This window comes from Schistocerca americana, chromosome 5 (assembly GCF_021461395.2).
Source record: "Schistocerca americana isolate TAMUIC-IGC-003095 chromosome 5, iqSchAmer2.1, whole genome shotgun sequence".
NCBI classification, from domain to species: Eukaryota; Metazoa; Arthropoda; class Insecta; order Orthoptera; family Acrididae; genus Schistocerca; species Schistocerca americana.
Window position 1 is genome coordinate 593,422,230 of NC_060123.1, and position 14,760 is coordinate 593,436,989.

A 14,760-nucleotide genomic window follows, 5' to 3' on the forward strand; every position below is an offset into this window, starting at 1 on the left:
GTGGTTTTATTTATTTAGATATGATTATATATGTGTAGCAGCAAGTGAGTAGGTACATATTGAAGTTTGGATTTGCAATGTTCAGACTGATATAAAACTGAAACTGAGAGTTGATGGCAGTACACAAAATTACTTGTAACAAGTTGCTATGGTTTTGATTCAATGTTATTACACTGTCTTTACTTGGTAATTCTTTCTTCATAAAAGCAAGTAACTTTGAGTAATGTTGAGTAAATATTTCACTTTGGCTGTATGAGTCAAACTAGCACACATATTTTAAGTTCAGACATGGAGTGGGAGAGGGAATAAACACTTTTAACATAAATGCGGCACACTGTGGATCAAATTATTGCTTTTCCACATCTGCTCTGGATAATTTTGTAGGAAACATTCACTTGTTACTGTAACATAATCAAGAAAGAAAGAAAACAGTATCTGAACTCACTAACTTGCATCTTATTCAGAAAAGTCAGTAATGAAATTCAAATGATCGTCACAGCACTGAATGTTTGTTACATTATGCAGTGGATTTTTGAATACTGTTAATTAGAACAGGCGCGCGGCTAGCCCGCATTCTCTTAATCTCAGGGAAAGAATGTAAAATATTGCTTTAGTTTCACAGAGCAGACCTTACCACAAAATGTGAAAATGATAAAGTCATAAGACAGTTATTCGTTATATTTTTGTGATCGCATAGAACATGTCGAACAGTACCTTCCAAATCAAACTGAGAAATGCACTGAATAATATAACATAGTCTGCCGACACTGCTGGAAGCTGTAAGAAAATGTTAAATATTATTATATTACCTCACTTTACCTGCGAGACGACTGCGATGCCTGAAGCAAATATTTTTTTAAATGTGCCGTGTCTGCGGCGGTTGCCCTCGCAGATTGGTACAGCGGCTTCCGCTAAATTAAATGCTGAAAATGTCTAAATTATTTACGGGACGAATGACTGGCAACTTTACAAATTATTTTAAAAACATATTTGCTCAAACTCTACATATTCAAACAAAAATGCATTAATTTTACACACCTTTTTACAACAACTCACCTAATGGCGGATCTCAAGCTTCATAAACAGAAGACTCAGGGCCAGCATATTCATTTGCTTAACATGCAAGTGTTACTCGTAATGAAACCCAAAGAGAGAAATTATTACAATGCTTTTTACTATTTATACATGTACTGAATTGTCCTTTGTATCTGAGGCACAGATCATAATCACTAATTCATTTAACAAGAATACGATTGTCAAAGATGATGATAATATGTCATGGATTCAGAGTTAAAAAATGCATAAAACGCCAAATAATTATGAATGTTCTATCTACACACATAATATATTTAGGAAATGTTTACACAGTCTTGCTTTAGTGCTTCACTTGGTCATGTTTATTCGTGTTTAAATTATTTCTCTTTCGCCGTGTGCGTGGCACTATATCGATACATGTTAACTGGTCTTACACACATGGAAAAAATTCTGTCACATGCTTTTTATGATGACTGGCCAGGAGACGCTACAGTGCCCATTGTCATCAACCTTTGATGATTTGCCTTTTCCTGATTGTATGCCCTTTTTTTAACCACTTACATTCTCATATATGTTTACCGTCTGTATTATCAGCTGTTTTATCGAATGATGCACGGGCTGTTGACTGAATTTTACTTTTTATCCATTGTAGCAACAAGACAAAGGACAAAGTACATCATGTCGCCCATTGTATCTGTGGCATATTTTATGGACTTTTCTCTCCTTGTGTCGATTAGGCTTAATGTGTAGTCACTTTTAGCCCCATTTTCACCTTCATGTCCTACAATTGTGATATGGGTGCATATGACGTTAGTTGTTTTTGCTCACTAAAACAAAACAAGAGAGTCTCTTGCGATGTCTTGTAAGAACTGCACTAGGCCACGAACAACATCTTCCCTTGTAGTATGTGCCATGAAAATGTTCTTTCATTTTGGTGAACAGGTCATAATCGCATGGACTCATATCTGTTGAATAGAGTGATGTTCTGGTATCTCCTATCCCCACATATCCATGAACTCCTGCACAGGGTTCGCCATGTAGAATCGTGCATTGCCATAAAAGATGGTGGGATGCCATATGTTACAGTGTAAAGTCAAGTGCCGGCTTGCCAGTCGGGAATGAGAGAGCTGTGAAAAAGACGTCAGCCAGTTGCATGCTGACTGACCCTTCTCCAGGACGACAATGCGACTGCAGTGGCCTCTATGCAAAGAGAACATAAGAGCCACGGCCCATTTCTACAGAAGCCTCAAGAGTAGCAAGCCGAACAGAAGTGTCAACTATATTACTTCATTCATATTAGGCTTTGTATATACTGAAGAACTTGCTTATTGTCTTGCTTGCGACAGATCTGTGTAAGTATAAGTTAAGTATTGTAATCATTTCCTTTTGTAATAAAACTCATTAATATGGTGTGCTTGAATTGTTGTCTAGTGATCCAAGAAAGCAGGTTTTCTAGACATTCCATATTTGACAACTATGCCAGATTCAACACTATATCAGAAGATTCCATTGCTTTCTTCTCAGTGCAGTATGAAGGTGATGTAAAACAAATTACAATAGTAGGGTGCAGTGACAGTCTGCCCCAGTGGTACAGTGTGATGCAGGATTAACCTACGGATATCATAAGCCACAATAACTATCACTTTGGTACCAGCTGGTTCACGGCGGATGTTTTGTAGGCAAGGAAAATCAGGGAATTTGCAGTCAATGCACCAGTCTTGGATGACATTCAGCCATCACAAAAGACTGTCGCCCATCCCATTGCTGTATGATGTGACAATGTTATGTCACCACACGCCTCACAGAGTACCTGAAAACATTTTTGCACACACAGACCTAATGCCACTGTAATCTGCATCCACACACATTTTTCACATTCCTTGTTAGGGTGCTTGAGGTGGCCTCAGCACTTTTGGACAATACACACTGCAACTCACTCAAACACAACCATCACTGCTCTCTGAACTACTTCAGCTGTCCTTCTGCTGTCAACTACATATAGCACGCATGCCACTGGACACACATCCTTCATGTTATGGGAGTGTTGTCACTACTTTTTATCCACACACAGTGCTAATAACTTCATTGTGTGGAGCATTTTGCGTAATAAAGCTCTGAATCTCATGATTTGATTTTTTTCTCCAGATGTTACTACAGCATCTGCCTTGCCTCTCTCACTCACTTTGTATTTCTATAACGTAGTTTTTTGACATGTAATGTTTTTAACGTGATTAGATGATTTTTATTGTGACACACTACTGGTATCTTTGAACAAAGTTACTTGTGCTTTTTTTATTTTTGTTGGTTGATAAGCAATGTATTTGTGTTGCACTGGCTTTTTGCTGACTGGCATCAGAACAGTTTCTTTGTTTGTAAGTACACTTACTTATTCTGTAGGCTTTTTCCTGGATAGCATTGCCACTTAGAACATACAATGAGAACATGAGTTTGTCTTTGACTGCAGTATTAATTTACATGTGTTCAATACCCTTCTCATTGTACTCCACGTTTCTATGAGTATGTGTTTACTTAGTTTTTACAGTAAGTCATTGATTATCATTCGTAGTGCACCTCCGTACTTTTGGAAGACGTCAGTTATCGTCTTTCACTGCTGAGTCTGTTGTTAGACTTCAATGTCCTTGCAGCACCAAAATACAGTTCTTGATTCTAATTCATATTGACAAATATTTGCAGTTAATTACTTTAAAAACACACAATAGCACAGGCATTCTTTATCTCCACCTTTTTTCAAACACTTTGCTCATCATAAGCTGGAATTTATATCAGCTTGCGAGAGCTGTGAGTAAGTATCAGTTTAACTCTGCCAGATCTTGAAAAATAAATCAGTTCAGATTAGTGCTTTTATTAAGGCCGTTTCACACCGCAGTCACACTGTGTCACATTACGTAAGGTAAAAGATTTTCAATAGTTTTAAATGGTGTAATTCACACTGACCTCATATAGCCTCGCAGATGCCAAACCATGTGTCGACGTCTGTGGCCTCGCACATGCGCAGTGGTCTGTACTACACTGCCATGAGCATGACCACACCTGTCATGCAGTTTCGTGCTGAACTCGTTACAAGAAGCTGTATTGCTATTTTTGTTATTTGTTATGGAACAGGTAACTGAAACCATCAGAAGGTGTCCACTGCTGTGGAATACAGATTTGGAGAAGTGTAGGGACAGCAATTTAAAGGACACAGCATGGGGTGAAATAGCAGAGCAACTGGGACAAAATAGTAAGTAGTTCTTAATTGTATTAGTTCAAGCTTAAAACCTTTCAAAATAACCATTCATAATTGGGTATAGTCTAATAATATTAACAACATAAATGTGTTGTCTTAATATTTATTACACTGGCTTTAATATTAGCATAAATTTGTATTATTTATACCCTTTAATGAACAGCCCAAAGTAAATTTAGTACAAAATCTCACAAGGGTAACAAATCACGACTTAACAAAAAGAAACTCATGCATGTTAAATACAAATTGGCATTATGTTTATATAAAAATGACTCAACAAAAAATTACATATCAAATAATGTTCATATACAGACAGTAGATTAAACATTCTTACTACATACCACAAACTGTTAGCATCGCAATTTTTTTTGTTAATATTAATCATACACAACAGTAGAATACATACAAACTGTTAGGACAAATGTTGTTTTGGTTATCATTAAATGTGGTTCCACTGCCATGGCACACTTCCTTCTGTGGACATTTATCATTAAATGTGGTTCCACTGCCATGGCACACTTCCTTCTGTGGACATTTATCATTAAATGTGGTTCCACTGCCATGGCACACTTCCTTCTGTGGACATTTATCATTAAATGTGGTTCCACTGCCATGGCACACTTCCTTCTTTGGACATGAAGTATTTAACAAAGTGATTTCGTACCTTGGTACCTTCTTTAGATGCCTGAGCACCATAACGAGGAAGAGGTCTCCATGCTTTGTGATCAGCTTCTAAAATTTTATCAGGCATCGTTACTGAAGATAATGATCCCTTTGAGCAAAGATAATTGTGGAGGACGGCTGTTGCTTTGACTATCTTGTTTACTACGTGCAGCTTACAGTCTAAGGGTCTGAAATAGATACGTCATCTTTGTGCAAGAATGCCAAAAGATTTTCAACCACTCTTCTATATCTACAAAGACTGTAGTTCAAAATTCTTCTTTCATCGTTAAGATGTCAGTTCTTTGGGAATGGATGAAGCAAGAGACGTTAAAGGGGAAAACCTTCATCACCCACAATCACATAAGGAACATTGAAGTTTTCCTCAAATAATGCTTCATCTGGACAAACTGCCATAGCATAGTTGCTTAGTCTTTGCCCTAATTCACTCTCAACAAAAATAGTACTGTCAGATTCTTTTCCATAGGCACCACAATCTATAGCGATGAACTTGTATTCTGAATCAACCAGTCCCAAAAGGACAGTAGAGTAGTATTTTTTGTAATTAATAAAGTTTGATCCAGAGTTGAGGGGGGGCTTGTACTTGTACGTGTTTGCCATCAATGGTTCCTGGGGGAAAATCCCATCTGGAATGGAAGCCCTCTTCAATGTTTCGCCACATGTTTTCGTCTGGAGTTGGCATGTATAGAGGTAGCAGGTTCTTCCATAAAGCATGACACACCTCTTCAATTATTTTTGACATGGTACTAACTCCAATTCTGTAGCTGAAGCTGATTGTTGTAAATGTATCTCCTGTAGACAAGAATCTGAAAAAACATAGCCAACACCTTAATTGTGTTTATTTTTGCAGAGGCGAATTTGAAAGAGGAATGGAGGAAATTACGTGACCACCACCACCAAGCTCTCTTCCAGAAGAAGATCAAGTCAGGCCAGTCAGCTACAAAATTCAAGCCATGGAAATATGAACAACAAATGGAATTCCTCGTTACAACAGTGAAACATAGGAAGTAAAGACCTTTATACATTGTCATGAATATAATAGAGGGAAAAATGTCTGCTTGTGTCTGTATATGTGCGGATGGATATGTTTGTGTGTGTGTGTGTGTGTGAGTGTATACCTGTCCTTTTTTCCCCCTAAGGTAAGTCTTTCCACTCCCGTGATTGGAATGACTCCTTACCCTCTCCCTTGTAACCCACATCCTTTCATCTTTCCCTCTCCTTCCCTCTTTCCTGATGAAGCAACCGTGGGTTGCGAAAGCTTGAATTTTGTGTGTATGTTTGTGTTTGTTTGTGTGTCTATCAACCTGCCAGCGCTTTCGTTCGGTAAGTCACCTCATCTTTGTTTTTATATATAATCATCTTTGTTTTTAGATATATTTATACATTGTCAAGTATATATGCAAATATTTATCAACCTAAAAGTGATGAGGATGAGGGGAAGACTGTGGTTGTCATTTTTAAGTGACAATGGTTCAGTAACATGAGAAGTGTTGTTGATGTTACAACATATGCAACACTTTACGTCTTATAGCAATTAAAATATATTTACAGTTGTACTGCACATACATACAAGACGGTAAACATACATAAAAGGCATTTGATTTCAACCAATCATATTGGTCATCATGAGGCACATGAATGGCAGAATCAATATGGCAACACTGATTAAATACTAACAACAAGAAATAACAGAATTGACCCCTGTGGCACCTATCATAATTTGTATCCGGAACTTCTGGTAGCCAATAGTATTTAAGCAGTGACGCCGTTTTATTTCTGCTATTCTTAGGCCTGATGATGACCGATGGGATTGATCAAACACAATTGTCTTGTGCATATATTTACAACCCTGTAACTAGGAGTTGTAAGACATAAATTATTACATACATTTGCACTTAATAATTAAAACATATACACATTAAGTTTTGAAATTTAGCTCTCCTTTTAATTATTGATATTAAATATGTTTCTGTGTGTGATATCACAGTTGTACTACATCTTTGTTTTTGTGTGTTGCAGGTGTGACACTAATATCCCTCCAATGGACCAAAGTGTTGTTGGGGGAACAGTCCCTGACTGCGACCGTCCTCTCACTCCAGGAGATGAAAGCATTACTGATATAGAGGAGAATGAAGAGATTTGTCCCCTTCCCTCTACTAATGCGTCAACACCAGGTGAATCCCGTAACCATCACCACAGGCATATGGACAAATTAATTAATTATTTGCAAGAAAAACCGAGCACCAAAAGACGTGCACCAAAAGCTGATGACTTGGACTTATTTTTTGCCAGTACTTGCAAGTCCATTCGTTTGCTCCCTCATTTTTTGCATGAAAAATATTTAAAATTGGCCTTTATGATTCCTTTGTACATCAAGGAAAATAACATCTTTTTTAGAAAATTTAATGTAATTGTGTAGATAAAATATAAACACATCAAATGGGAGTAGGGGAACACACATGTACAAGATATCACAGGTTGTAAGCTTTTGGAGCCAGTGGCTCCTTCTTGCAGCAGAGGGGTTGAAGGGGAAGGAGGAGAGGTGAAGGAATAGGGCTGGTGAGGTTTAGAAAAATGAGTAGAGTTCAGAAAAGTTGCAAAGAACCCTGGGTCAGAGGAGACCTACCAAATGGGATGAGAAGGAAAGACTGAGTGAGTGTCTATGCCGAACTCTGCCCCTTTTCCTAAACTTCACCAGTCCTTTTACTTTCACCACTCTCACTTCCCTTTGAACCCTTCTGCCAGAAGCAGCAGCCACTGGCTGGCCTTTTTCTGCCTTGGTAAAGGATTACTCCAAAAGCTAGCAAGTTTTCTTATTTTCTGTGTGTAGGCCTATTGACGACTCAAGCTTCTTCTTTTTTGTGAGTAGTCACCTGTAATCCAAAAGTATTTACATTCTGCCACAACTTTCCTACAACATTTTAAAATACGTTTAATAAGCCCAGTGGCCAGCTTGACAGTCTCTTGCTGATCAATTGGCAAAAATATTGAAAATGAAAGGTTTCTACCATTGCTGACTCTTGTCTTCCTATGTGGTCTTTTCAAAACTGATGCAGATCATATGGGTGACAGATCCTGAAATGATTTCCAATGGATAATTTTACCACCTGGGTCTGCTCCGAGACTTCATTTCTCCAAGCTTGTGAGCTTTGGAATATTATGAAGTGCCCTACCTTGACTTTGCGGAGGTCCTTTAGCACCACATAGCTGGACTGAAACATGATTATTAAAATCAGTTTCTTTCTGTTACTGTAAAAGTGTGAAACATGAATAATGAGAACCAGGTGAAGAAGAATATATAATGACACTGTATCTACACAATAATTAATATGACAGATCTTTTCCAGTTTTTTATTTTATTTTGTTGAAGATTACTGTCCCACAAACAGCTAAAGCATGAATGCTATGTTAATGAGTGATTCTTGTTACATTAGAGTATGAAAACATTCTTCTGCTCTTCATAGATTAACATCTCTGGAATAAAATGAAGTATGTACAAGAATTTGGAAGCAGATATGTGAAATATCAATTTATTAAGCAGAGCATGGAAGTTTGAAAACTGAAATACTAAATTACTTATAGAAGTGTGCAGATATGTAATTTATGATTGTTTCTGCATGAGTACTGTTCCTAAGATGTACGTAATGGAATGAAATAGTTTGAGAAATAGCCAAAGTGCTCTGACTGAAATTGTTGTTTCTATAAAGTTCTCTAAGTTGTTAAATAATGCATTTTGTGTGAAATGTTTTCAATCATTAGGCATTTCGCTGTGCAGACCTGTCACATCAGTAACTTGTACTGAAATTACATTGTATCTAACATTTCAGCTGTACAAAATCAGTATGATTAAGTATCAGGCAATGGAAAAACCTGTATTGAATAGTGGCATTATGAAAAAGAATAGTGCTATTCACCATACAGAGTAGATACTGAGGCACAGCACGCGCAACAAGTAGACTGCTAAATGTGAGCCTTCAGCCCAGCCAATGGGCCCGCTACTAAAGTACACACACACACACACACACACACACACACACACACACGCCTTTTACCTGAGAACTCATGTTTGAGGCAGTCTTTTTATTGTGCCTGCCTGTGACGCAGCATCCCCTCTACATGGTGGGTAGCAGTCCATGATTTTCATAGTATTGTGTAACAAATTACACTATTTATATTGACTAAAAGGTACTATGCATGTAAAGGGTTTTGGTTATTGCCTATTTGTGTAAATAGTGATATCAAATTCTTCATACACTACATAATACAGTTCATAGCATATTTTGAAACAGCGAGGGTGTATCAGCTCTGGAGTGTTTATGGAAGATGATTTTATACTTCCTGTGCATTATGTAACTGCATATATTTTTTCCTTTTGTTTATACTTTTTACAATTAAATTCGTAGACCAGAATATAAATAGCAGAACAGAGGAGGATCACCAATGTGTACTGTAACTATACAACTGTAGCATTAGAATGTATATGTATATTTCAATCTTTTCCCAGAATATAATGATAAATGACACATATAGCTGATTTTAACAGAAAAGTTTAGTTATTAAGTGAGATGTGGTTTTGAACAATCAGAATTGTTATCCATCATATAGGTGTAATTTGTTCTCTGTAGACAGGAATTACCGATTAACACTTGATAATTTTACTTTATTCACTTCCATTTGTTGTAACTATTTGAGAGTGCATGTTGCTGAGTAGTGTGCATTAAAAAGGCACATAATTTGCCACTAAGTATCCATTTAACATGGGAGATGTGAATTCATCAACAGTTACCCATGTAATATAATTATCAGTGCACCTTTCCTGTAATCTTGCTTGCTCTGTCTTACTGGTACAGTGTAAGCATCAAGACACTGATAGATGTATAGCTCACACTGGTGGATTCACATCTTTTTTTTTTTTTTTACACTGCCTGACAAAAAAAGTGAAGCAACCAAGAGACATGGTCAGATATGAATGTAACTTTGTACATCTACACACCAGTGGCAAGTATATAGATGATTAGAGGTACAATTCTGTGAAAAAGTTAGGACAGCCAACAGGGTTCATTAGTGTTGTTAATGTTCAGTGTTGTTAGCAGGCCTGGTGAGATATATAAGGGGGCATGACGTGTGTCAGATTTTGAGTGATGACTCCAAAGGCCACTGAAATGGCATGTGAGAAAATATTATTAGCACCTGACTATTTGAAAGAGGCATCATTGAGGGATTCCATTTGGCAGGCTGGTTGAATTGTGCATATCCTGATCTGTGGGGCATTAAATGTGACAGTGGCCTGATATAGGACTATATGGAAATGTGAGAGCAGAAATAACTCATCGCCAAGCTTCTGGTCGACCACATCTGACAACCACAAGGGAGGATCACCATGTTTTGCACTGACGCCTTTGCGGCTGTGCCTGCCATCCAAGAATAAGTGATGGACTCTGTGCAGCATTGTGTGCCATCCTGCACCATTTGTTGGAGACTAGCAGCAATTGGACTATGGAATTACCAACCTGTGCATAGGGTGCCATTAACACAACAACACAAATGGTTGCTTTTGGAGTGTTGCCTTAATCGAGAAGCACGGACTGCTGGTGAATAGTGTCACATTGTGCTCAGAGATGAACTGTGCTCCTGCACTATCCCATATGACTGTTGTCGGAGAGTACGGAAGTGATGTGGGGAGCAGTCCCATCCTCCTAATGTTTTGGAGATGTGCAGTGACATTTCGCCAGTCGTGGTGCGGGGAGCCATCGGTTATGACTTGAGGTCATGGCTGGTAGTGATGCCAGAAACTTTCAGGGCACAACAGTACGTCATGGACCTACTTCATCCTCGTGTGTTAACTCTTGTGTGACATTATTGTGATGCCATTTTTCAACAGAACAGTGCTCGACTACACATTGAATGGGCATCTATGAAACGACAGTGGGACACTGAGGTACTTATGTGGCTAGCAAGGTCACTAAATCCATCCCCAGTAGAACATGTATGGGACCAGTTCGTATGTCAGCTCCACACCAGTACAATTATTCAGGGTATCGAGGACCAATTACGACAACTGAGGACCAGATTGCCTCAGGGGAGAAAAATCAGCTGTATGACTCCCTTCCCAATCAGATTAGCAGACACATCCAAGCCATGTGGACTGAAATGTCATTCTGCCAGTTTAATGGGATATGACTATTTTGTAATCACAGAAATAACGTCACACGCCCTTTCTGCTCATGAAATTTGTCTGGTTCCTCATCCTCTTCTGGGTGCTTGACTTTTTTTTTCAGGCAGTGCATTTGTAGACATAATGTTAAAACTAAAAACATGAACACCACTGGTAATACCAGCAGTTGTATGTTACTATGTAGCATAGCTTAAGTTACTGCATAGTGTTAATGTGGCAGAGTTTAATGAAAATGTGTGGAATGCATATATTGAGAATGTAATGTTGTCATCGGTGCAAATCATTATTTTTATTGGTGAGTGTTAGAATACTAGATTGTTACTTGTATCTGTTAGTCTTCTGTTACTTCACAAAGGACTGGCAGATTTTTTACAGCACCATGTTTAGGTAACCTGAATGCAGGTTACTGTAAAATACATTTTACCACTGAAATGAATATAGACTGTTCTTGAACCATTGTCATTCATTAGAGGTATAGTGGTGAAGGGGCAGCTTGTATATACACTGTTTGAGCTGCAAGAGATGATATACACACACTCATATGGTTCTTTTTTCTCTCCCAACCAATTTCTCATTGCTTTGACAAGAAATGTAACAGTTGCACATTATAGCATCCCCTTTGTTACAGCTTTTCTGTCCATCCTGATTTGTTTTCTGTGATTTCCCTAAATCACATTCCGGGATGGTCCCTTTGAAAGGACACGGCTGACCTCCTTCCCCATCCTTCCCTGCTCCAATGGGACTGATGACCTCACTATTTGGTCCCTTCCACCAAACCAACCAACCAACCATTTCTCATAAACTAGCAATGCTGTGCAAGTGATGACATTTTCGAAGTATAAAATATTGCTTCGCTTTGTTTGTTAACGTTATTACCAGATGAAATATTATGCTTTTTGGCATAATCGTTGTTCATTCAGCCACAGGAAATTTAACAGAAGCAGGAAATTGGGAAATGTTGGTTTGATAATAGAGAAAATGTTTGTAAATAGTATCTACCCTGTGTGTTCAAGGGTTTGCTACAGAATTTCATTAAAGTCAAGAAAAATACAGCCAATCTTTAAATTGGTCATTTGCTTGCTAAGTACTTAACGTTGTTTGTTTTTTTAATAACTCTGTAGAATTTACAGCCACATCAGCCGTACCAGTTTTAATGGAACTTTTGTCATTTACATTTTATTTTGTTCATACTGTTAACTGATTTTGTTATCTGTCATTCCATAAAAAGCAAAGTTTTGGACATTCTCAGCATGCTGTGAGCTGCATATTGGACAAAGATGATGGACACTGTTACATATCACTCCACAGGAGATGGTTTGGTCGGTAATTGCTTTTTCAGTTCTCAGGCAGACAAACAACCTCAATTAAGATCCCACATGCACAGTATTTTGAGTATATATGTACATTTATGGTGAATCTGTTTCTTGATGCTATCACCAATACAACCGCAACCATCAACAGTGAACATCAGATCTGAAGTAGGCTGGACAAAGCAGAGACTCGCAGGCCTTGGGCATGAAAAAAATGTCCTGACGCTTGCTGCACAATGTGTATTCAGAAGCTACTCCAAATCCCCCATCTGCATAACCCATCATTGCCAAACTATTAGTTTGGATATTGTAAACAGGTAACATATTTAGCAGTACAAATTTTACTGGACCATCCAGCACACACACATGCCCCACTGCGACAAATTTGACTACTTCTGAGTAGCAAGTGTTGGAACAGAATTACCACAAAGTGCAACTGGAGCAGAGTGGATACTGGTGACGGCAGTCAGCTTACACTTCTCACCTCTAAATAGTGGAAGGTATGATTCTGACACCATGATAAGTTTGCCGGATTTTGCTGTCTGCAGAAATTACTGAAACCAGGGAAGAGAGAGCATGCCTGACCACTGATCGTATATAAAGGTTGGCACTCACCACTGACTGTCATACTGTCACTAACTTTTCATACAGTAACAGTAGTGAAGATGATGATGATTCCTGCCTTCTGGAGTGCACTAATGGTCTGAGCACATGTAGTGATCATTCCATCGTCTACACTTGCAGTGATTGTCTTAAGTGAGAGTCACCGTCCCCCCGCAAGCAACATCAGAATTAAGATGCAAACATCATTTAGCAGCACCAAGTTATGGCATTACTAATGTGGAACAACCTGAGAGATGCAGTATTAGCAACCGGCACATAACAACCATTCTAAAACAAGAAGAGGAAGAAGAGAAGAAGCCAAGTTATAGCAGTGTTTTGCAAGTGCCTGCCTTTGTTTGTTTGGTATTCCACCATCTTGTACCACTTCATGGTATTGTGGTTTCTCACTGAGTTACTGGTTTGACCCATTCATCATCAGCTGTGATCACATGTGAATCATTCTTCTTTTGTCTGTGGGTGCGTTCAGCTTGAAAGAAATAAAATTAAGTAACTGGTTGAATTCACACCTTGTATTGAATACTTATGCTTGATTACCATGTCATTTGCCTCAAAGGAAAAACAACACATGTAGTTTCACACGTGATTGACATCAGTGTCTGGCTACTTCACATTTCTGTTTGACCTTTTCTGCAAGCAATTCATGTGTACACAGATGTACATAAGAGAGACGATGCAGACAGTGTACTGTGTGTGTGGGATAGATAGTCTGCAGTCTTCTTCAACACTCTATTTGGGCTGTAGATAGATGGTCAGAAACTAAATCTTGTATCAAATAAGTAAACACAAGGATGTGTTACCATCTACCTTGTTGGCCAGTTTTACCTCGGAAGGCTGATGACTGTGTGTTGAACAAACATGAATTGACATTTATCTGTATCTTGTGCTCGCGTATGTGGTCTAATAATGAGGTTGCAGTCAACTTGAAATCCAAAATTTCTCCCCAGTGAACTGAAAATTTGGTAGACAGAAGAGTGAAATTAAATATTATCTTCGAGCATTTTTGTATGTTCTTACTTGGCTAATTTGAAGTTAGACATATTTGTGACCCCACTGAGTATTTTCTGTATACTTTGTGTGTATATTTACTGAAAACAATATTTTATGTTTGTACCTAATATGCGGTGCAAACAGTGTTTTTTTTTCTCTTACTTTGGTTCTGTAAAGGAGAATTGATGCCATTAATACTTCCAACACACTGATTGTGTGTTTATGTTCACATAATCAGTTACATATATTTATACCAATAAATAGATTTTATAAATAAATTCTGTGTTGACACAGCTACAACTACAGTCTGTTCAATATGTTAAATGAAATGAATATGTTGTATAAGCTTTTAGATTGTAAGATAGAAGATACATGAATTATTCTATGCTAAATGTTTTGTATATTTTTGCAACACTTCTTCATAATTTAACATTTTCTAGTTTAAAACGTATAATTCAAGATTTTTAAAGTCTGCAAAGCAACAGACCTGCTTTTTATTTTCTTAATTAAAAACTATTATTCATTAACCAAAGCAGAAACGAGGAAGAAATGAAGCAATTATTTTCTATATTGTAACTTGAGTAAGTTATATATTAGTTCATAAAAAGTAATTTAAAATAATTGTAAATCATTTATAAATTGCAATGTTTTATGTGAAACGTATCTGTGGAATTAAATGAAACAAAAAATGTTTACATCAA

At 37.7% G+C, this 14,760-nt stretch overlaps 1 protein-coding gene across 1 annotated transcript in view; it reads left to right on the forward strand.

The window, feature by feature from the left end:
• Window positions 1-8,293, forward strand: part of LOC124616570 — a 44,451-nt gene extending 36,158 nt beyond the window's left edge. Inside the window, exons 2-4 of the mRNA XM_047144889.1 lie at window positions 4,159-4,276; window positions 5,814-5,970; window positions 6,983-8,293. Of these exons, the coding sequence (XP_047000845.1) occupies window positions 4,159-4,276; window positions 5,814-5,970; window positions 6,983-7,382 (675 nt within the window). The 3' untranslated portion in view covers window positions 7,383-8,293. The remainder of the gene's footprint in view (window positions 1-4,158; window positions 4,277-5,813; window positions 5,971-6,982) is intronic.
• Window positions 8,294-14,760: the final 6,467 nt, after the last annotated feature.